General features: G+C 48.9%; 1 protein-coding gene across 1 annotated transcript in view; it reads left to right on the forward strand.

The window, feature by feature from the left end:
• The window catches only part of PAPPA (pappalysin 1), a gene marked incomplete at both ends in the record, with an annotated part of 234,337 nt that overhangs the window by 31,370 nt on the left and 178,030 nt on the right, over positions 1–24,937 (forward strand). Inside the window, 2 exons of the mRNA XM_080820674.1 lie at positions 569–1,631; positions 22,335–22,480. Coding sequence (XP_080676800.1) covers positions 569–1,631; positions 22,335–22,480 — 1,209 coding nt within the window. The remainder of the gene's footprint in view (positions 1–568; positions 1,632–22,334; positions 22,481–24,937) is intronic.

Below are 24,937 nucleotides of genomic sequence, written 5' to 3' on the forward strand. Positions count from 1 at the left end.
AAGAGATCACAAGTAGGCAGAGAGGCAGACAGAGAGAGGGGAAGCAGACTCCCCACCGAGCGGAGAGCCTAATGCGGGACTCCATCCCGGGACCCTGCGATCATGACCTGAGCTGAAGGCAGCGGCTTAACCCCCCGAGGCATCCAGGCACCCCTAAAGTACCCTCTTTATTATAATATCCCCTTCCCCATCCAAGAGTCTTGCAAAATCAAAGGTGTTCAGATTTCCATTGTTATTATTGTTGGTATTTTCTTTAGCCCAAGTACCCATTCGACAAACAAAAATCTTTCTTGTATGTTCCATGTTCAGAACCAATGAAAGTGAAACCACTTGGGCTAACATAGTGGGGAGAACCCCCCACCAAAACCAGCTCCTCCTGTTCCTCTAGCCCTTATCTTGTCCTAAGTCTGGTCCCAGAGGTTTCATTAAGGACTGGAGGACCCTGCAGGGCATAGATTGAGAACTGCTGGTCTAGCACATCCTCACACTAGTTTAACAGAGAGAAGTAACTGAGTTCCCTCTTCCATCCTTTACTGATGCCTCCTCTTTCTCTCTCCGGGCCACATAGGGCTGTATGACAAATGTTCTTATACCTCGCGTGACCGAGGATGGGTCGTGGGAATTCACACCGTCAGTGACCAAGGCAATAGAGACCCACGCTACTTTTTCTCCCTGAAGACAGACCGAGCCCGGCAAGTGACCACCATCAATGCCCACCGCAGCTACCTCCCAGGCCAGTGGGTACACCTAGCCGCCACCTACGACGGGCGGCTGATGAAACTCTACGTGAATGGTGCCCAGGTGGCCACCTCGGGGGAGCAGGTGGGCGGCATCTTCAGCCCGTTGACCCAGAAGTGTAAAGTGCTCATGTTGGGGGGCAGCGCTCTGAATCACAACTACCGGGGCTACATCGAGCGCTTCAGTCTGTGGAAGGTGGCCCGGACTCAGCGGGAGGTACTGCTCGACATGGAAACCCATGGCCTCCACGCGCCTCTACCTCAGCTCCTCCTCCAGGAGAACTGGGACAATGTGAAGCACACCTGGTCCCCCATGAAGGATGGCAACATCCCCAAAGTAGAACTCAGCGGTGCCCACGGCTTCCTGCTGGACACGAGTCTGGAGCCTCCCTTGTGTGGGCAGACGTTGTGTGACAACACGGAGGTCATTGCCAGCTACAACCAGCTCCCGCGGTTCCGCCGGCCCAAGGTGGTGCGCTACCGTGTGGTCAACCTCCATGACGACAACCATGAGAACCCCACGGTGAGCCGCCAGCAGATCGACTTCCAGCACCGGCAGCTGGCCGAGGCCTTCAGACACTACAACATCTCCTGGGATCTGGAGGTGCTCGAGGTGAGCAACTCCTCCCTGCGCCACCGCCTCGTCCTGGCCAACTGTGACATCAGCAAGATCGGGGACGAGAGCTGCGATCTCGAGTGCAACCACACGCTGACCGGCCACGACGGCGGAGACTGCCGCCACCTGCGCCACCCTGCCTTCGTGAAGAAGCAGCACAACGGGGTGTGCGACATGGACTGTAATTACGAACGGTTCAACTTTGATGGCGGAGAGTGCTGCGACCCCGAAATCACGGATGTCACCAAGACTTGCTTTGATCCCGACTCTCCACACAGGTAAGACCTGCCAGGCAGGCGATGCCCAGCTGTGAGCTGACTCTGTCCCCCCAACATTGCATAGGCAAGACGCCTGAGAGCCCTAGGGGTTCCAGAACTTTGCAGATTTTCTGGTTTGCTCGGTAGCTTGGTGACTGAGGCCAACCTCTTACGCATCTCTTATGGGGGCGATACACGAAGATAGCCCACCAAAACAGTATTTGCTGAGCCCCCGCTGTGGGCTAAGGGAGAAGACAACCCCGTCTTCTTAAAGGGCTCAGAGTCAAAACTGGGTAATGTGAGCCACGTATGGGTAACTGTCATAACGCACATGGTAGAGTGGGGTACAGTGTGTCCCCTAGTCCACTGTGACTGTTTAAATTAGTTGAGATTAAATAAATTTAAAATCTGGCCTGAGTCCCATGAACTACATTTCACGGACTCAGCAGCCTCGTGGGCTCTAGTGGCTACCGTGCTGGACAGAGCATTATGGAACACGCTTCCCGGCCGAGTGTTCGTTCTGTTGCACTGTGCTGGTAAATCCAGGGTCAGCTGGGTCGCACAGCCTGGGTTCGGGTCTCATCCACACTGTTTTCTTGCTCTGTGACCTCTTAGAAGCCATGCCTTCCTCTGTAAAATGGAGTGATAACAGCACCTGCTTTGTGAAGCTGCTCTGGGAATGGAGAGGGGGCGTGTAACGCATGGTCTCCCTGCTCATGGCTGGCGGGCCATGAGGTCTCAGTAAGCATATTTGTGCTTACTTGTGTCAGGAAGGTGCTGTGTGCTGTGTTTAGGGAGTGCCAAGGGAGATCAAAGAGAAAAAAACTGACCTGGCGCTCGAATATCTCCAGAAAAGCTCCGATCTGGTTTGGACATCCAAGATTGGGTTGGGGGAGAGAGGAGGGCACTCCGGGCAGAGGGACATGTCATCCACTGCGGAGAAGAGGGCAGAAAGGGGATGCTTCTGTTCAAGTCTTCCCTTGGCCTCTGCTTGCACTGTCAACTCTAAACAGCACCCCCAAGGAAAAGCCCAGAGGTGAACCCGGGGTGATCTGTATTCAATAGGGGACTCAGAGGAACTAGTTCCAAGCCAGAGAGACAGTCAGCATCCACTTTCCTGATCTCCCAGATTCACGCTGGACTTTTCCATTCTGTCCAGCGCACAGGACCCTGGACTTGCTGATAGCTCGAGCACATTTGCTGACCTCTGCAGGTTTTCTGCTGACTCTTCTCTTTATGTCTCTCTCAAAAAAGCAAGGGCCTCCCATGCACAGACAAAATACCTATGTGCAAAGGAATGGCGATGCAGGCAGGAGAACGTCGTGCCTGGCAGCGAGCCAGAAAGCACGTCAGCTCAGCCTGCTGGCACCAGGCGGGCCCTGGACTCCCACCTTGTTCAGAGACACGAGCGTCCCAAGTGGGAAGAAGCCTTGCTGTGTGGCTGGTTCCTTCCAGGTCACAATGCACTTTCATCTCTGCTCTCATTTGGGCTTTGACAGAATTTGGTAAGGAAGGCAAGACGGGGGTTAGTATTTGCATTTGACTGACAGGGAGCTAGAGGAGCTGAGTGGAGGCAATGACTCCGCCAAGGTCATGGGTCAGGAGAGCCATTCAGCTAAGTCACAAATGCAAGTCTCTGAGATTAAGGCAGCATGTGCTCTACAGAGCGGGACTCCAGGACGTACCCGCGTGCTCAGGCAGAGTGGTCACGGAGGAGGGCAAAGTACCACGTATAGCTGCAAGTCATTCGCCCATTTCCACATTCATTTGTTCCTTCATTCCTGCTTTCATTCATTTGTTCATTCGTTCATTCATTCATCCATCCATTCCTACAACAATTGCTTCTTCAGCACCAGGAGGGTGGGTACCCTTAGCCCTATTGTGCCGCAAGAAATTCAGGATCCAGATTGACGTAGGGATTTAGCCAAGGTCGCTCAACTAATAAATGGAGAGCTCGGACTCCCGTCCAGATCTGTTGACTCTAAAGCTCCCACTGAAGGGAAGGATTTTTAAGTCTGAGAAGCAGTAAGCGTTGAAGGGCAGGGTTGGTAGGCAGGGCGGCTTCACAAGGCCTTGGGGGAAAACTGCTGAGTTGATTGGGTCAGGACCGAGGGCAGCCGGCGCTGTCCTGGTATGGAGGGGCCGTGGGGCCCCATCCCAGATACCTCACCATCAGCAGACAGAGTTGGCAGCCTCCAACGGCCTCCTCTTTTCTAAGTCACGGGACTGCCTGCCCAGAATGTCCGGGAGCAGCTGTGTGCCAGCTCTGTGACCACTCACGCCAGGGCTGGGAAGGTCGTGAGCCCTGGGTGAGCCCCATCAAGCAACGTGTCATCTCCTGACGGGGCTGGTGATGATGGTGTCCAGGCTGTTTTGGCTTTCCTGTGTGCAGAGAGGAACCCGGGGACGTTTGCAGAGAAATATTTGCTTTGTGACTTTAAGAAAAGGGAGGGAGGGAAGGAGGGAGGAAGACAGAGAGAAAGGAGGGAGGGAGGCAGGCACCTTTAGTAGAAGCAGTGAAAATTTGATTGACGTTATCTAGGTGATTTTTAATAAAGAACTGAACTTCATTCTCATCAGGGTCCTCTCTCTCTCCCTCCCTCCCTCCTTCTCTCCCCTCCTCTCTCTTTTTCTCTCTTAATGGGTAAAGATAATAAAACTATTGAATACTTCTCAGTCTATGGTAAGGCACCAGTTTTGGTTGGTGGTTTTATTTTTCCCCTGTATATTGCAAACCAGTACCTTTGAAATATACAGCAAAAATGAATCCATATAAAATGAAATACCACCGCAGTGTCACCGTCAGTGTTCTTGAAAAGTTTCTCCATTCCTTTATGCACCGCGCCATAGCAGTCCGTGCCCTGCCCCCCTCGAGTGGCACTGATTAAAATTGGCTGTTCTGACCATTTACATAGTGATTCCCTTGAGTATAATAAGATTCCTAGTAATGGAGCTGGGCAGATCGGTGAATTCTGTCAGAGAAGTGTATCTTTTAAACTTTTTTTTAAAGATTTTATTTATTTATTTGACAGAGATCACAAGTAGGCAGAGAGGCAGGCAGAGAGAGAGAGAGAGAGAGAGAGGAGGAAGCAGGCTCTCCGCCGAGCAGAGAGCCCGATGCGGGGCTTGATCCCAGGACCCTGGGACCATGACCTGAGCTGAAGGCAGAGGCCTTAACCCACTGAGCCACCCAGGTGCCCCAGAGAAGTGTATCTTTTAACATGTTTGGACTCTAGGAGCGCACCTAATCCTAGGTCAAATGTTGGACCTAGAAACATCCTCAGAGATCATTGGTCCAAGCCCCTTCTCCCCTATGGAGGGAAAGAGAGACCAGAGCTCACACTGTCCATTAGTCGTCACACTGGAGATACGGTTGCTCTGGATTTCTGACTCCTGGTCATCTGCGGTGACACAACCGTCCAGGATTGCCCTGACATTCTGGACAGTCCCACATCCCTGCCCCTTCATGTTCTATTCTCACTCTTCCCGATTATCCCCTAGAGCTTGGGATTATGGAGTGCCTGAATGAGCGAGTTTGGAAGGGAAGCTGATGATGGTCTTGGGCTTCCATGAACCCCTGTGGAACCATCAGAGCTCTCTTGGCAGCCAGTTTTCCTTCTTAAGGGTCAAGAATAACAGCAACCAGTGGAGGAAGCCCCCCCAAAAAAGGGGGGGGACTGGACAGTGAGAGGCAGGAGCTTATATCATAACCACGTGAAGATGTTTGGCAGGATGAGCAAATTCTCCTGGGGCCAAGACTAGAGGGCGACGGTATACACACCTCAAGTCTCCAAAGGCCTGTCCTGTAGGAAAGGGAGCAGAATTCCTCTATATGGTTTCTTAGCCCTGGCTGGAACCAGAGTGTTGTAATTATAGGCAGCAGCTCAGAGCTGAGTAACAGCTGATGTCATCCCCCCTCAGAGTGATGCTTCTAGGGGAGCTCCTCTCTGCGGGTGAGTGAGCACCCCGTCACCTGAAGCATGCTCAGTGAGGATCATGGCAATGCTATAGAGAGTAGCCTTGATGGGCTTGGGGTTGAGCCCAGCACAGCCTGACTTTTTGCTGCTATCTTCCTCCAGTCATGTTAATGGAACCACACAGTAACATTTGCAAACAGACATTTCTTGGGTCTGTGCATCCCTGCCTGGCCCTCTGCTCTTCACTGGGGATGCCAGAAGGAGTGGGAGGCACTCCTCACCATTGAGGAGCTTTCATTTTGGTGGGGGAACCATATTCACCCAAAAGAAACTCTGATCCATGACATGCAGTGGGACAGAGCTCTGGAAGGCAGAGATCTGTTTGGACAGGGAGGACAAGGTGCATTGGCTGGCGGAGGCATGCTTTGAGGGCAGCTGGAGATGGGCAACACTTTCAGAGGTAGAGATGCAGGCTGTATAGGCCAGGTCCTGGCAGAAAACAGGTGATACATTCAAACAGACCAGTGAAGGAGAGTTGAAGGAGGGATACATTGGAAGGAGAAGCTATCTACAACAGGGTAGGCAGACCTTGACAATCGCCAAAGCCAGAGTCAGCAACAGTGGAGAGCCATTTGTATCCTTGGTCTGGAGGGGCAAGAAGAGAGAGTGGTTCGGGAACCTAGAGAGTGACGGTGTGCAGAGGACCCCTGGGCAGCAGCGGTGACTCTCCCTAAAGAGGGGTGGCCAACCTCCTGTAGCCCCCAGGCCAGAAGGGAGCCTGGAGAGTAAATGCTCCATTGTCATTCCCTCCTGCTTCCCTGTCTTCTTCTAGAAGCCACAGGACAAAGGAACCCACAGATGCACCCCAATGAGACCAGCCTCCCAAGGGCACAGAGCAGGGTGGAGAGGGATGGATGGTGGATGTGGATGGGCAAACAGCATGTGCAGAACACGGAGAAAGACAGCCCATGCAGAGGGTACGAGAGTAGCAAGGGGACAGGAGGGGAGGAAGCGCTTGGAGAATGAGTCTTCAGTATGGCCGGGACCCAGACGTAAGCAGGGGAGGGTCTGCTTTATCTCCTGGCAAACTAATATCAAGCTAAATCCTTCCTTCCTCCTTCTCTCCCTTTCTTCATTTCCTTCTGCCTTTTCCTCCCTTCTCTTCCCCCTCCCCTCCCCTCCTTCGCGTTCCCTTCCTTTATTTCCGTCCCTTTCTTTCTTCTTTTCCTCTCCCAGTAAATGTTTGTTGAATGCCCGCTCTGTGCCGGCCCAGCCCCTGCCTTTTGGAGCTCACCATCTAGTGGAAAAGACAGACAAGAAAGCATGGCATTGTGATCACGGGTGTGAAAAAAGACTCCCCCGTGTCAGCCAGGAGGAACCATCTGTGTGAGCAGTAAACGTTTTTCTATCAGACTGGCCATTTAGAAAACAACAACAACAAAAACAACAACAAAAAACATTCCAATGAACTTGGCTGTTCTTTACAAGTGGTGGAGATGAGCCAGGTAGGCAGAATTTCATCTGCAGCCATTAGAGATGTCTACTAACAAGTAAGAATGCACTTCACATGCCTTTTTATAGATAAAAGGGAAAACCTGGATATTAAGGGAAACCCCTGGCATCAGGAACTCAGGGGGCTTTTGACACTTTGGGCTGCATGCACCCCATTGCGAGAGAACATTGCAACAAACCCACCAAGCTTCCGTTTGGATCCTCCAAACTGCAAGCTATGGCACGGTTGGGTGAACTTGACCTTTATCTGTGAATATGTACTTATATGCAGTTGGAAGTTAGAAAAAGACTTCCCTTGTACACTGTTGGCTCATAGGAAAACATTTTCTTTGTCTTCCCTTTATTATTATTTTTAATGGAACAAGGGCATTCCCCGGGGGCCATGTTATTTTTTTTGGACCCATGTTGACATTGCTGGAAGTCTTTGGACAGGACTGCAGTAAGCCTTAGGCAGGCTCCTCGACCCCTCTGCTGGCACTACAGCTGTCCTCAGTGGCCTCCCCGACTCTTTGTCAGAGACCATTAAATGGCTTGCCTTTACATGTTGGGGTCTCTTCTTTTTTGGGATGATCTCGTGAAACATACACTTCCTTCTCCCGAGTTCTTCCCAAATCGGGAAAAGTTGCATGGAGTCAGGGACTTTCTGAGCTGAAAGGAGCGGTGGCAGGGTCTGGCCTTCTCTTGCTATAGATCAGGAGGCCGAGCTCCCAAGAGGGGCCAGCACTGACCCAGGCCTCCCAGCAAGAGTGAGGCCAAGCCGAGGGCAAGACCCAGGATCTCATCTCCTAATTTCAAGGCCTTTCTACCATCCTCCCATCACCGTGGTCTCTTAGAAGCTTGGGATTTGCAACTTGGAAACGTTCTGTCAAGGATGGTCACGTTCTTCCCCATTGTCCATATTTTGCTAAGACACTTTCGTGCTCAGGAGACTGTGGTAAATGCCCTGGGGATCCGATGTGTGATCTCTTTCCTGAAGGTGCTTATATTCTGTGGTTTAATGACATTTTGTTACAGTCATTCAAGAGGTGGTGAGAAGGCAGTTGATTAATTTCCCAGTGAACCACACAGACAATCAGGCTTACGTGAGCTCTGAGGAAAAGGCAGGATCCCTGTGGTGTGAGGAAGTTAGAAGAGGTTTTCTGGGAGAAGGAGGTACACAAACAGACCACCAGATTTCACAGGCTCTGTAATGACAGAAAAGAACAAAGAGATTGAGGTGGGAAGGTGAGGGGAGGGTTCCAGAAGAAGGTAAGTCTACTTGGGCCTAAGCGGGGTCGAATGCCAAGGTTTGTTTTTTTCTGGCTGTGCAGCCCTGAGAGTCAGACTAACACAGAATGGAGGGAGGATTCAGGAGGAATCAATGATAGCTCCAGCTCAGCCACATCTTAGCTGTGCAGCCACGGGCCAGTCTCGTAATCTCCTGGAACCCCCATTTCCACATCTATGGAAAGGGAATCATAATAGTATCTGACCGGCTGAATCACGTGATTGCCTTGAGGGTCACATAAAATACTATCCCAGCAAGAGTTCTGGGAAGAGTTAACGAGCACACAGATGAAAGAGGGCTTTGTTATTTGTTCAGTAACTTTGTTCATTCTTTTCCAGTAATCGTGTAAGAGAAATTGCTTGGAATTTTATAATCAGAATATCAGAGTTTATTTAATGTGACTAATATTCATTAAAGCAATAACCGGAGTCAGGCCTGGTATAGTGGAAAAGTGATATGTGTTGGAGACTGACCAGGGTCCGTATCCTGGTTCCACTCTTCGTTAGCTGTCTGACCTTGGCTCATTTCTCAATAAGAGTTGCTGGTTTCTCTTCTGTAAGAATTGGGCGAGGACAGCTCTCCCACCGTGCGTCGTGCAGTTTAGCCGAAGTCATCTGTGTCAAGCCACTGGTCATAGTGTGTGGCACATAGTAGGTGCAGAGTCCCCTCCCTTCTCAGGTACACACAGGGACCCCTCTCAATCAGCATTGTTTTCTGGAGACTGACTTTCTGCAGGCTCAAAAAAAAAAAAAAAAAAAAAAAGGCCTGGCTAGAATAGCAGGACACACACTGAGGGCATTTACACAGATTACTTTCATTCTTAAAATACTGACTTTTTTGTTTTTTTAGGACTGGCCACAGAATTGGTATTTTTAAATAAAGACCGTATAACATATCCAACCCATTGAGCTCGCGCACACCAGTTTATTTTTGAAATGACCCAAATGCCGAACTGTGTTCGAGGACATATTTCCGCCTGCAACGATCCCAGGCGGTGTTGGCATTGGTCACCAGGGGTGATGAGCCGGTTCGATGGAGGGTCCTAGATTTTTTGACCGTCCCCAGCCTATGCGCCCGCTTGCGTGTGGACGCAGAAATACCTCTCTCCAGGCCACGCGTGGCGGGGTCCCATTTACTCTGCTTCCGTCTGGATTACCTTCATGCTTTTCATCTCAACAAAGTCCACCTCTACTCACAGGTCCCACCTGTGACTGCGCAGGTGACTTTGGTCTTTGAGAGCAAGATAGAGGGGGGAATAGAGCAAAGAGAGCTCTTCGTGCTTTCTCCATGCGATGTTCAGGAGCTCAAAACAGGGACCCGTGAGAAGCTATGGAGGATAGTGATAGTCTCGCAAAAAAACCTAAGAATGTGAGTTTTGGAGACCAAGTGTACTTGAAATCAAGCCATTTAAACATTTCCATGACCTTGAGCAAGTCTCTAACTTTATCAGAGGCTCAGGTGCTTCTTCCATAAAGTCAGGGATGAAGGTACTGCAGCTACTGCGTTGAGGGGCTCAGAGGATTCGGTGAAATGATGCAGGGGTCAGCCCTTTACCCCAGCGCCCGCCATTGAGTGAGCACTCAAAATAACAGTGGTGGTTGGGGATTTTCCATCGCTGGGAAATCTTCTGACCTCTTACACACATATTCCCTAATTCCCAGCCCCCTCTGGATCCTGAGCCCCCTCCCTGGAACCTTCGGGCTGCGGCCGGGGTTGTAGACAAGCTAGTCCTGCTCTTCTACCAAAGGCCCTTTCATTTTGGCTCCTGCAGGTTCCATTTTAAAAAGATTGTCCTTACTCCAGAAGCCCTGCGCATGCTAAATGAGACCATACTCATTGCCCCAAGCAGCACATTGCTGTGAGTTTAGGCTCCCCAGCATAAAGCCAAGGCGTGTCTGGGATCCCAGGATGGGGCTGGCTGTGTAGCTCTCACATATCCTCGGGAAGGAGCTGGAAGCCCGGTGGGCACCCCAGGGGCACTCGGAACCCCACCGGGCCATGTAAGAGGCAGCACAAGACGCCTGCTCATGCCTGTGACTCTGACCACAGCAGGATCTCTGTCTCAGAGTTTGTAGGTGAGATTTTCAGGTGCTCCCTGTCTCACCCTTTTTCCTGGAGGTGCATTTCCATTTCCAGCTCTCCGGATGGACGGATGGATGGGAGCGCTTGGTGCCCTCTCGGCCCCAGAGGGAGGCAGTTGGGGTTTTTCCACCCCAGTCTGGCCTCATCAGCACTCTCCTGTTTCTTTCACCATCCACTGGTGACACTGACCACTCATGACAGCCTCAGCTCGGCCAGACGCCCGTCCAGGGTGGGAAACAAAGCAGTGGGGCCTTGAGGGAGGGTGGAATGGGCAGACACCGGGATGTTTTGCTTTAGGGAAACACATTCCCCTAAATTGTCTGTGGCTCAGCTTGTACCTGCAGACTCCCCGCTGCCCAGTTCTCCATCTCCTGTGAGGGGACTTTGGCACCCCCGCTCTCACTTTCTGGAAGCACAAAACTCATGTGTGAACGACAGTGCATTTTGCTCCCAGGTTTGTTTGCCTTAGTCCAACAGGCTCCCATCTCCCTAGTTTCTTTGTTTTGTTTTGTTTTCGGAGCTGTGACTTCATGTCTCCCTCTCTCTGTGCCTTTCTTTCTTTCTCTTTTCCGTCTTCTCAGTTAGCGGGTGATCTGGTGGTTTAGGGCAGAGGGAGAAGAGATTAGGGTCTCCATTTCAGATGTCCGACGTTTGTGATGCCAGCCTTTTTCGAGTTCAGACAAACAGCACAGCCCCCAACCGTGAGCTTGAATCCTGACTCCCAAACTATTTGTGTGGCCACAGAGGGCAACGGTGGGTGACCAGACCTCCACACAAGCATGGACAATCTCAGGCTCTTACAGAGGGTGGTAGAGAGACATGAGAGGGAGACAGCTCTTTCCCAGGAGGATTCATGGTAGAAAAACATAGTTTGCCCTGTGGCTTGGCAAAACATGAGGAAGGAAGTGACTAGCTATTTCCAGTAACTTCGTAGCCAGCATGGTTAAAGTCACTTCTTTTATTTTAAATTCTTCATCCGTAAAATGGGAGGATTTGCATAGGATACTTCTAAGAGCTGTTACTGTTCATACATTTTCAGGTCAGATGCTGTAATGCAGTTTACAGGCCTTTGGGGACTGCAGCTGGAATACAGATGGAGGGAGCTTGATACTGGGAAGGTTGTGTGTTGACACTGGGGACATCCAGGGATATAAGAGACCATCCCCCTGCCTTCAAAGTATTTGCCAGCCCCTCTGACCAATTGAGTCCAATGTGTTCAGCGTAACCATGAAGGAACAATTCTACTCTGACAACTGGAAAGAGTCTGACTCCTGACTCTCAGATCTCTGTGACCGCCTGATGGTGGCACCCTGTCTTGGGCAGTCTGTGTGTCTGCCATTTTATTTTCCCTTAAACCCTGAGAGTGGCATCCTCTTTCCCAAAATCCAATTGAATTTCATTCTACTTTTGATAGCCTGACAGACAACCTCATCGCTCTTCAGCATTATTTCCCCATACTTAAACTCTTCGATCGTCACATGACCCTTCGAGAGCTCTCAGTTTTTAACCCCGGTATGGACCCAAATTTGGGGATGTTATTAGACTTGTTCAGGTCGTCCAGAGAGATCTCCACCTACTGTAGTGACCATATAGTTGTGTCTGTACATGATTCTGCTATTTGCCTAGAGTCAGGCAATTTGTATGAGGCCACAGTTCAGGCTAAAATCTAGAAATTGCCCTATGGACACACATCAGTGACGATGTTGTAATTCTTGCTCTGTCCTTCCCAAACACAATATTAGTCAGTCAGTCGTCACATAAGTTCTATGGCTTACGGGGCTCAGAATTAGAGCCAAACTACACAGTCTGCTGAAGTGTCGCCTGTACCCAGGACGTGGTAGCTGCTGCAACTTAGGAAAAGGGGTGACTTGGCTCTGTTCAGTTGTACTTCAAGTGGATGACAAACCACAGGGCTGCTGGTGAGCGGTGTGTATTCTGCCGAATGTGGTCAGTTCTATTATTTATCAATTGTGGTTTTGATCCTCTAAGAAGAAAGGGAGGTGACGAGAAGAGCTCACTTGTGGGCTCGGGAATGGCACACTTTGTATTGTGAAAACAGTCGTTTGACGTGGGATGGTCACGTTACTGTTCTGATACTTCTGAACACACTGTCGTACTTTCTTATTTCTCCTTGCTTATCACAGTGTTGTTCATGCTTCTTGGTTTTCTGAAAAGAAGTTAACTCCGAGAATATGGGGCTATCAAAGCAGAGGTTATAGAACCCCCAGAAAAGATCTTAGGGAGGTGACTATTCCTTCCAGAGTGTGTGTGCGTGTGTGTGTGCGCACGCGCACGTGCATGCGCATGTGTACACACACACGGGCAGGTGCAGTGCTAGGTGCTGGAGTTCCAGCAATGAATATTTCACAAGAAAGGTGTGATCTTGCACTCACGGAATCTCCTGCAGGTAGATAAGTAGCTAGCTGGATACATGCTTTGTAGAGAAGTCCGAGGTCTGAGGGACACAGAGGATGGGTACTTGACTCATCGGGGGTCAGAGTCACTTCCAGGCTGAGTCATGCTAACCAACGGAGTAGAGCAGTGCTTGCCAGGAACCAGGTGTTCTGACTCTTTGCCTTCTGCCCCAGCAGTCTCTGAAAGCCATTTTCAAAAAGGCAAAATGAGAAAAATCAGAGCTGAGTAGATCCTAGCGAAAAGGTATTCATTGATCACTGGCGTCCTCTCTTCTGACATTATCTTGTTCTTTCCTTAGGAGGACCACTCCACTCCAGGACAATTTATTTTATTATGTGAAGGCCATCTTAAATGGTGTGGGGCTTTTTTGGGGGGGGGGTGCGGGGAGGGCTCATCTTCACACCCTCTTTTAGTTGTTGGAATGTAAATTGCTACTTCCTCCTCATTTTTTAAAAATGATCCAGAGCTCTGAGAACCTCTCCATTGGCCTACTTACTTCTGAATCAGCACCTTCTCCTCCATTTGAATTCCCAGGATTCTCCCTCCCACTCCTCTCTGGGTCTCATCCTGATCCTATTCCGCAGAATGCTGTAGACCGGTGACTTTCCTGAGAGCTGACCTTGCACGCGACTCAGCAGAGGGCACAACCCCAGTGAGCCAACTCTCCTGCTGGGAGAGTTTCAGGCAGCAATATGAGGGACTTTGATGTATAGAATCTGAACCTGATAAATGAGAAATGCTCCGGTGGCCCAAATGAGAATCCACACCCATCATTTCACCTCCTCTCCCTCTGCCCCCACCCAGCAAGCACGTATGCGCACCTGTCTTTCTCCGATAGTCTCAGACCCATCTGCTTTCCTGCACACCACCCCCAGGTCCTTTATTGCCATCCCTCCCTTGGTCCATCTTCCACATTCCTCCAGAAAGGAAAGAAAGGGTCTGCTCGGAGCCTTCAGGAAACCGTCCATCCTCTGTAACCTGGTATGTGAGACCTGTCTGATGTGGCCATTGCTGAGCCCTCCAGACCTGCCTTGCGGAGTTGCTCCCATGTTCCCAGCTTTGCAAGGGCACCAGCCACCTTGCAAGGTTCCACCCTCTCCCTGCTCTTTCAGGCTCCCTGGCTTTCTGGAGCCTCTGCCCTTGACCCTGTCTCCTACACTTGTTCCGACACCCAACCAAGGTTTTTTCTTCATCTGAAAAGCCCAGCGATGTCTTAACCACCTTCAGCTGGGTAAGTGTCATTGTTCTGTTCTTCTCTCCCATTTAGCTCCTCCTCTGTGATAACACACACCATAAGAGAAGGTGAGACATTAATGATAGGCATAGGGTCTGCGGTAACCAACAGATGAGCAGCCATATCCTGCCTCCCACACCCATAACCAGATAGAGGGACCTTGGAAAAATGGCATCACCTCACTGGGTCTTGGTTTCTTCCCCTGTCAACTGGGGACACTCCTCCTGGACACATCGGGTTTTTGTAAAGCTTCAAAGAGATCATTTTGAAAAGTACTTCAGCAGTGCCAGTATGTCATGAACTCCCCCAAATGGTGGGCTTTATGCGTATTATCATATTCTGTTGTGATCCTCTGGTTATTTGTCTCATCTCCTTCATCAAACTGCTAACCCTTTGAGAGTGAAAACTGTTTTGCTTTCATATTTGTGTGCCCAGTTGCCAGCTTAGGGCATGGTCATAATAGAATCTCTGTAAGGATTGGGGAACAAAAGAGGAGGCGACGGAATGAATGATTTGCAGAGGGGAGAGAAGGAAAATGAAGGCAAGCAGGGAGGGAGGGGGAGGGGAGGGGAGGGGTTGAACGAGTGACTTACTCAGTAAGTGAATGAAAGAATGATCGATTTTTCAATTGCTCTTTCATTGGTGCTGTTACATGTTTCTTAGACCGTGTGTCAGACTTCTGTGCAAGAGCTGCTGTTTTGGAAACCAATCATTCAGGATTCTGAGAATTTAATAAACTCTCCAAAGCACTCTATTTTTTTTTTCCCCATGCCTCCTCTTACAAGCGAGGCAGATTTAGACATTTCTGACAGTGAAACTAAGCAAGAGAATAAAGTCCAGATCATTAGGACCCTTGGGATAAAGACACAGAATCCAGGGTTCAGAACTGGCCACAGCTCTGGGGACGCTTGTTAATTGCAACAAGGATATGGATGCAATAAACATTCTGAGGTTTACCTTGCTTTAATGACTTGCCTTGAGTGGCTTTGATCTTTGTATTTGATAATCACTTTCAAATGGTCTGGTGTGTTCTGAAATTGGAGTAGTGGTTCAGGGACTTAAGACCCTCCTCGGGAATGACAGGCTGCAATCAGAATTTGGAAATGGTTAGTGCTACAGGACTTGCCGTGTGAGTCGTAGAAACAAGTCAACCACCTGTGGAAGAGAGAAGCACCTTGGTCCAATGGTGGGAGCAGGGTCCCCTGATGGGAGAAAGACAGCAAGCATTGGGAGCTAAGAGAGTGAAGGCCAGTTTCATGAGCAAGGTAAAAAGAGAATCACACACCTCTCGGGCCCTTTCTGTGAGTCGGGCTCATTTGTTGCTTTCTCACATGTTACCTCCTTAAGTTTTTATATTCTCCTGCCTGGGTTGAATTTTATAATCTGTATTTTACAGGTGAAGATGGGTTCAGAGAGGTTGAGTCCCTTCCCTAAGGTCACAGAGACACTTCTTGGCAGAAGAAATAGGACTTGAACCCTAGACTGTCTCTCTCTCAAGATGAGGCTTTTTGCAAAAAATAAAGACAGTGATTACAACAGTGAAGTATTTCTTGGTGTGGTAATTCTAGAAGAAAATGGTAAATACAAAAGCACGTACCATAAACATTGATGTACTTGTGCCCCCCACTTTTATATCATTGAATGAAGAGCAGACTGCAGTCCAGAAAAATTCTATCTAGAACTGTCCCCGAGGATATTTAATTATGAAAGTAAGTAGCAGAGAGTCTTACCATGTAAGACGGTCTTCCATATGAATTACAAGTAGAATACGGCTCTAGGTCACTCTCTTTAAACATTATGCTGTCATATGTATGTATGTATGTATGTATGTATGTATATATATGTGTGTGTGTGTGTGTGTGTGTGTATTTTTTTCTTTCCCCTTTAAAAAAGACATTTATGTTTCTACGGCACTCTGCTGCCTTTTCCTTTAATCTGAAAGAACCCTCACCAGCCTCTGGCTTGGAGGTGGCCCACTCACAGCCAGGTTCAGCTCAGACAAATCTTCCTTGGGTGGAGGGCATCAGCACCTGGTCAGCTCCATCGCCATGTCCTGCCTGCACCTGTCAAGAGCCCAGGGGACGGAACTTGGGCAGGACGCTTCTCCAAAATCTCCTTGGCTCTCACTTCGACAATGGGCATGTCATTTGGCTTTAAGTGGGAGTAGAGACAAACACTGGTCAGTCTAGATCTGGGTGTGCTGTGAGATGTACCTCTGACTGACCATCTATAAAAACAGGAGAGCCCGTGTATTCTGTTTCTAGAGCTGGAAAAAACTCGAGCCTTCCGTAATCTCACTTAAGGGATCTGTTGTTGCTCTGAGTTTTGAACGTAGTTCCCTTTTGCTTCCCTTTCAATAAAACAGGCCCCGACAGCCCCCTCATTGAGATTATTACAGAGTTGTACCATCTCAGGCCAGTGCATTTAGGAAATATGTTATTGGCACTCAGCAGCGAGTGAGATGCATAAAGAAAATATTCTAATGACAGTTGAGTTGAGAGAGCTTTGATCTCCCTCCAGAGCTGCTCTCATGGCTTTGAAATGCTGTTCTGGCAGAGGGGGAAAGTCTGGGCGCCTTGGCACTCTGGGGCTGGGCCTCCCTGCAACTGACATTCCAGGGGACCCACAACCTTCACGGTAGGACCCAGGGGCATGGGCTCACTTGTTGCTCACTTGTGGAGGAAGCAAAGAGACTCTGAGACACCTCTCTTGAAAGGCAGCTTGGGGAGGGGGTCTAAGTTAGGAGGGATTTGACAATTTAGCCCAGCATTTCCCAAACTCTATTAGTTGTGCTGTTATTTGATTTTTGGCAGAGCCAGAGATTAGGGTCCGGAGGAGTGGGGAGGATTATGGTCACATGTGTTTGGGAACACTCATACCCTATCTGCTCTACTCCCATTTTGCATGTTAAAGGCTCTGATAACGCTTGCAATTAAAAAAGCTTATGTATTGAACATTGTTTAACAGAGCGTGTCCTAAACCCATTTGAATCCGAAAATTCTTTTCCTTTAAATATGCATCTGCTTCTTGTGGATTTAGCCCTCTGTAGACTATGACTTGGAAAACACAGATCTGTGCTCACTTCGGCAGCACGTATACTGGAAAACATGGGTCTAATTCACATACTCACTAAACAGTTAGGGATTCTGAGCTGCCAACTGGGCAGCAGAGTGTAGGGGGAGAGGCCAGACACTCAGGCAATGCAGGCTCTGCACAGGGATGCTCAGCTGAGCGGGGGGGAGTCTCTCCTGGGCTTGACTCTCAAGCCATATACAGGAACGGTGTCCGCCTGAATGAAGAGACGACTTGACTGATTTGTGCAAAAGCGCTGCTACACACAGGCTGGTAAATGGAGGTTTGCTGTCAGGCCTTTCTGTGTCCCTTCTTTAATGCCTTGGGCAAGTCACTTCATTTCCCTGAGCCTGGACTTCTTCATCTTGTTTTGAAGTTACACAGTTTAAGTGGGTCGTACTCCGTGGCTGCTAACCCGTGGTCCATCTCTGGCTCGCTCGCTTGCTCTCTCACTCAAGTTTTAGGGAGCACAGAGATGTGAAGTCTTGGTCCCCACCTACTTGAAGCTCATAGCCTGATGGAGAAGACAGGTGCTTATGAGAAGATAACACAAGGCAGGGTGATGAGTAGTAGAGTAAGAAGGGAGAGCCTCTGAGGACAGAGAAGTCATTGTCAGCTAGAGGTGATGATGATCTTGGCCCTGCTAATAACTAGCAGTGTAATAATGATCATGTAACAACAATAGCCTGTGCTAATCCATGAGTGCCTTCTACCCATCAGGCACTGAGCGAGGCACTGTCTCTGGGTGGCCTCTAGACCCCCTGAGAGGTGACTGTCATCCTCCCATTTTACAGGTCAGAGTGGTCAGGAGCAGAGGTGAACTGGACTTTGCAGGGATGATAACATTTTAAGAGGCAGAGATTCAGGAAGGAAAGTCATGAGGCGGAGGAGAGAAACTAATGGGCGTGTGTAAGGAGTGGGCATAATCCGGGGAACCCAGAGGCCCCAGGGATGAGGACACCATCAGAACTTGAGGTGGAGGTTGCTGGAGGGAGAAGGTTGGGTGGTGGGGATGATACGTGGGAAGCTGAGTCCCCGAGAACCACCCAGAAGCAGACAGTTTAGGTTTTTTCCCAGTAGGAGAACAAAGGAGGCCAGAGCCTGGAGGGGACGGTGTGCGCAGGCTGTGCTGAGCTGTCCCATTGAATCCTGCTGGTCTGCTGGTCTTTCTGTCAGAGAGGTAAAGCAACTTGCCCGTGGATGTGGGTTTCTCCATCCAACCATGAGTAGTACTGGGACTTAAATTAATAACACACTGAGATTTTGATTTGTATTGATTTTCATAGAGCATGGGTAATGATTTTTTTTTTAATAGATTTGACCAATTTGCAGTATACACATGAGGCTAACCTTCCTCAGGGGCAAAACAGAAAGCCAAGGGGCCCTGAGCAAGTCTTTTTCCCTCCGTTTTCACCAGTCTCCCCAGACTCTATTGAGCCTTCTCTTTTTGACCTTATGTGCTTTCACCACCATTAGTTGACAGGAGGGATTAAACATTCTCGAGGCAGAGGAAGAGAAGAAAATACCCACATGGAGTCCTGCCCCTGGGGAGACTTCCCCTTGATGCATGCAGGAGACACCCAGCTCGGCTCTGAATTGGTGGGAAGACCTCCGCCCACAGAAGGAAAGTTCTTAGCCACAGAGCTGTTTTCCTTTGGGTGGGTCCCCCCCACCCCCCCAAAAAAGGGAGGGAGAGAAGAGAGGCCCAGGGGGCCAAAAACCTGGATGGCTGCCCTGGATTCTTCCTCTTGGGGGAAATGGAGGCTTCTCAAAGTGTGAAAAAAAACCCACATACAAGCAAGGGAGAGGCTCCAACATCCCACATGTCTGCCTTGGGCCAGGATGAGTACCACCCCTTGAAAAGATGGGCTTCTGCAATTACAAGTGAATAAACAACCAATTAAAATGTCTCCCCTGCCCCACCTCACCCCATCGCTTCCTCTCACGAAGGTTTCCTCAGCCTAGAGCAGCAGGGCAGAGAGGTGACTTTGTCTAATAACATCTGTGTCCTCTGCCTGAGAGAATGCTTGATGGAAATGGACAAATCAATTAGAAAAAAATAAATAATGTGGAAAGGGCTGATCCAAGAAAATCTCGGCTTCTCTTTGTTTTCATTCGCCCACGCATTGTTTCCCTTTGCACCGTGGCCCTGCGTGAGCCTGGAAATGAGGGAGAGGCTGTGGGGAGAATTGGACACATCGAGATTTGCGCTTGGCTTTGTCACTATTTATGTGATCTCTGAACCCTGTTCCTTCATCTGCGAGATGGGGATGAATGATAGGAATAGCTAAACGCTAGCTGAGCCTTTCTACATGCCAGGTATTGTTCTAGGTCCTTTACACTTCCTTTATTACGTCCCAAATCCTCCGGGCAACCCGATGAGATAGATCATTTTGTGTGTACAGAAACCGGGGCCCAGGCAGTGAAGTAAATTGCCCAGGACGACCCACACATCCGGTGGAGGAGCTGGATTCATACCCAGGACTCTGGCTTGAGAACAAGTCCTCCAACCCACTATGTTGCATGACTTCAAATACTGCAGAGATGGGACGAAAGGTGTTTGCTAGCATGGGGACTGGCATACAGCAAGCGCTTAAAAAATGTTGGTTTTGGGGCGCCTGGATGGCTCAGTGGGTTAAAGCCTCTGCCTTCGGCTCAGGTCATGATCCTAGGGATCGGGCCCCACATCGGGCTCTCTGCTCAGCGGGGGGCCTGCTTCCTCCTCTCTCTCTCTGCCTGCCTCTCTGCCTGCTTATGATCTCTTTCTGTCAAATAAATAAATAAAATCTTAAAAAAAAAATATCGGTTTTCTCTTTCCTCTTTCCTTCTCTGATCACAGAGTAGACTGTCCAAAACTCCTTGTGCGGCTTCCAGGCTAAGAAGGTGAAGGTTAGGATTTCCAGGGAGAGAAAGCGAGGCAGCACGATTGCGGGTCAATATCTGAGCGTGTGGCCATCCTTGAAATTGTTCAGTTCAACCCAGATATAGCTATGACCTCTCTTGGCCCTGTCTGTATCTCTCACTCATGTTCACCTTTTTTTTGAAAAGCCAGGAAAAAATTATGGTCACATGATCAATTATAGGCTCTTGATGCTGTAGGGGATGAGGAGGGCTCTCTGGGTCTCCTATGTATCTATTCCCATTGGAGCAAAGGTATGGGCCCGTGACCCGTAGGAATGCTCTGTGTAGCACCAGGTAGCTGCTGCCAATCCCAGTGAATTAGCAAGGAAGCTGAGGCCTCATAGAAAGGAGACTGGGATCCCAATATTTTAGCTTTGTTCTTTCCCAGTGTAAATTCAACCCCATCAATGTCTACTGAGTGCTGGCCCCGGGGGCAAGCCCTATGCTGAGAACTGGGTAAACAGAAATGGATAAGGCATGTTCCCTGCCGCAGGGAGCCACAGATGGTGGTGGACATAGACAGGTGTCATGATGATTTGGAACGGTGTGAGGACATGTACTTATGGGAGGTGGATGAGTGTAGAGAGGGCAAAGGAGGTAGACGAGAAATGGGAATCAGGGAAGCCTTCCTTGAGGAGCAGTACCAGCGTGGGCTTTGGATTTGTTCATCAGTGGACAAAATGCTGAGCAGAGTCCCTAACAGAGGGAACATCGCAAGTGAAGGCACCATGGATGGCGCATCATGGTGGGCGCCCCCAACCCACAGTGGGAAATTCAGGAGAGGGAGCTGGGAGAGATGGGGCTGGAGAGGGAGGCAGCATATTGGAAGCCATGCTGGGGACCTTGGACTTATGTTTCACATACAGGAGCCCTTCTAAGACCCCAGGAAGGAAAGAAAAGGGAACTATCACAAGTGTTCTACCAGCCAGGGCTGTGTCAACCCCTTACAGACAGATGGACAGATAGTATTATGAAAAAGGAAACCACTTCCAACTCGCTGTGTGACCTAAGCGAGGTCTGAAGCTTAAGTCTCCTTTCCCTCCTCTGGAATATAAGTCTCATAATACTGCCTACCTCAGTCTTGTTGGGAAGATTAAAGGAGATCATCCGCATAAAGTTGGACCACATAGAAGGGCTCATCAAACATAAATATCATTATTCATAGACTTCATCTTACCTGCTACATCAAGCTGCCTACTTGCTTGTTTATATATGTTTTCATTCCTTTATTCATTGATTCATTTCCAACCTTACTCAAGAAATGATCTTCAGCTGCTCACAAGGATACATGACAGCAGACAGAAAACGGAGGCTGAGACACTCAAGAGAGGGGAGCCAAATGCCTCCGTTGATTTAGAAAATGATCCGTTGAGTAATATGCCTGTGACTGATGGAAAACTTTAGCATTTCAGTGTTGATAGGGGAGCCATACTCTATGGAGGAGGAGTTCTTACTTACTGAGCACCTAGGATGTGCCCAGCCTCTTTCCAAAGACCATTTCTTCCTGTCATCAACATGCGTTCATTCTATCTATTAAGGAGCTGCTGATGATAATGGGGAGTTGGTTCACTTTTCTCATCTGTCCTTCTAGACTGGCAGCCACTCCAAATACAACATCCCTCTCTAAGGGATTTTAGGTCCATTTTCCAGGCAAATAAATAGAGGCTTACAGAATACAGAATCACCTGGGTGTGAGGGCAGCATGATGCCTGGTGACAAGAGCATAGGTTTCCAAGGTAGACAGAATTGGCCTTGAAACCCTGTTCCACAACTTTGGGCAACCTGTTTAATCACACGTGGGCCACAGTTTCCTTATCCTGAAAACAGCAATAATGTGTCTCTGCAGGGTTGGTACAGAGACGCAGGGCAGGCCTCTAGTGCAGCTCTGTATTTGCCTCCCATAGTGAATGAGTGAAATAGAGAAGGAGCCAAGACTAGAATACACGTTGTCTTTTCCATGGTTGGCGTTCTTGATTTGTACCCTCATTATGTAGCCTCATCACCAGGCAAGACAGCAGAGTCCTTAAGGGCAAAGATGTTGACTTTAAGTAAATGTAGGCCGTGAACTGAACTCTGCTATTTATAAGCTGAGGAATCTTGTTATGTCTCTTCAACTTACAAGGACTTGATTTTCTTAGCTGTAAAATGGGATCATCTCCACTTACCTTATATACTGTTGGGGGAAGTCATTGAGGTGATGTGTATAAAGTGTTTAGCAAAGTGCGTGGCACACAGTAGCTCTTAATCACTTGGGGGAATAGCTGTTATTTGAATAGTACCTTTTCTGGATGGTGATGACAGCCAAGGTTCTTTTTCTGTTACAGAGCATACTTGGATGTTAATGAACTGAAGAACATTCTTAGACTGGATGGATCAACACACCTTAATATCTTCTTTGCAAACTCCTCGGAGGAGGAATTGGCAGGAGTAGCAACTTGGCCATGGGACAAGGAGGCCCTAATGCACTTAGGTGAGAATTAGAAACTTCTTCAGGAGGAAATTGGATTAGCACAGGATTAACTTTAGTGACGATGATAATGGTGGTGGTGATCATGACCTTGACAATGGTGATGGCCAACGATCTCTTCATTGCTTTTTTGAGTACAGAACCCCTTAGCATTTCTTATCTCATCTCAACCACCAGGCATTTCTCTGAAGAAAATAACATGGTATCATTAACCCTGTTTTGCCAGTGGGGAAACTGAGATCCACAGAAGGAGCAGGGCTTATCTCCAAGGTCACACACAAGTCCGTGGCTGGGCCCCATTTGGAGTTCAAGTCTCCAGCTGTGTCCCTTGATAGCTTTCTTCTTTTACCCCTTGCCTCTTAGTGCATGCTGATGTCTTCCCAGCCTGGCAACCACAGGGAACTGACACAGCCAGTCAGAGCTTGGCTTGAGGGATACCAAAGAGACAGAGAGAGGGAGTGAGCTTGCTAAGAACTCCTTGTTCCTCCGTGGTCCACCAACACAACCAGGAACTCTTCTTACATCCGAAGTATTCATATCCATAAACCAGACATATGTTTATAGGAACCCATCACCAAGAGTCAGAAAAGACAATAGTTTCTGAACCAGGCCCTGAAGTAAACAGCGTAGCTCTTTAATTTTCATTTTTCCATGCTCTCTTCCAGCACATGTCTGTATATGCATGTGTGTTTCTGTAACTTGTGCATATTTGAAATCACAGCATAGATAAAATTTTATATATATATATATATATATATATATATTTTTTTTTTTTTTTTACTTCATATTATGCTACCTACGTTAGGAAGACTGGTAACAGTCTTCCTAATCACTTCCCATCCAACTCTTTCACTTAATATCACAAGAAAAAAAGCATCCTTCTGAGTTATTTCCATCTCTCTATAGGTGATGTTTTCAATTACCACACAATATCCCATTGAGTGAGGGCACTACAATGTACTCAACCTTTTTCTCCTTTGACAGAATGTTCTCGGTGTTTATACCAGTGGAGAGCGATGCCTTGCCAGTCAAGCATCTTCATCTGGGGAGGTTAGGGCTCCGGAGAGAGACAGTTCTCAGTGTTTCCCGAGGCCCGCTGCTCCCCCAGTGGTACGGCCCAGGTCCAGTCACCATTTCAAATGGCGGTATTTTGGAAATGAAGGACTCTGCGGCTTCACAGGACGGAGACCTCAAACTCTAGAGTTAGTTCCCACTAGACTGCTCTCCTTTTCCACTTGGTTTTAAGAGAATGAAACCAAAATATGGTGTGGGTGTGTGTGTGTGCACGCATGAGTGAACGTGCGCAGGTGTGTTGTTGTTGTGTAAACAGAACTGGAGAGAAAGAGCAATCTTTAGTAGTTCCCAACTAGGGGAATTTTATCCCCTAGGAGACATCTGGCCATGTCTGGAGATGGTTCTGGCTGTTACAAATGGGGGAATGCTACTGGCATCTAGTGGGTAGAGGACAGCGATGCTGCTCAGTCTACGGGTCTAGTAAGAATTATCCAGTCCAAAATGTCAGTCATGCGGAGGTAGAGAAACCCTGAGATAGTTGATGGACGTATAGAAAGACAGACAGACAGACAGAGGTTGGGCAGAAAAGAACATGCAATTTAGACACACTTGAACGTAGACGATTTGTTTCTGTCACGTGCCTGGTATGACGTATGGGAGTCCTGCTGGCCCAGAGCGATACCCATGTTTGTTCTCAGCTGTGATTCTGCTTGGCCGTATGGCCTTAGGCAAGTGTCCTTCCCCGCCCCCCCCCCATTTGCTCAGATTTTAAGTGAACAGGTTAGACTAGATGGTCTCCAAAGACGGTTCTCAGCACTGAAATGCTGTCCTGTTGGAAAAGCAACGGAAAGGCTCTTGATCAGACTCTTAGAAGGCGTCTAATGTTAGAGAAAAATACTCCTGATGATTCCGTGAATTTCCGAGGCTGGCTCAGGGCCAGGAATACAGAAGGCCATAAATCCGCAGCAGGTTATAGTGTTGCAGAATGATGTCAGGCTGCAGCTATTTCACCTTTTAAGAGAAGCAGTGAAACAAGACTCGGGCGCTGTGCTGTGGCTCCGTGCAGAGGGGTGAGTCGGGAGGGGATGAGGTAAAACGAACCAAGCTGGCCCGGACATTAAGTCTACAATCCCGTCATTATCCCTGGAAATACCTGTGGGGTCCCGCACCTCCCCATCCCCCTGCCCGGCACCTCCACATTGAAGCCTCCTGGAGAAACAGAATCACTGGCACTGTCGTAGCTATTTATTTTAGAGCTCACCAGAGACGCAGAGTCACTTTTCCAAGATCACACAGCCGGGGTCAAGCCGAGTGAGGGTTGCACCCGATGTCAGGCTCACTGCCCCAGGCCCCCAGCCCCCAGCCTGCCATCTCCTTATCCCGAGACATGTTGGCCAGAAGCAATTTCTCCACACTAACCCCAATCAAACCTAACTTATTAGAACC

Source organism: Martes martes (genome assembly GCF_963455335.1).
Source record: "Martes martes genome assembly, chromosome: 12".
Taxonomy (NCBI): domain Eukaryota; kingdom Metazoa; phylum Chordata; class Mammalia; order Carnivora; family Mustelidae; genus Martes; species Martes martes.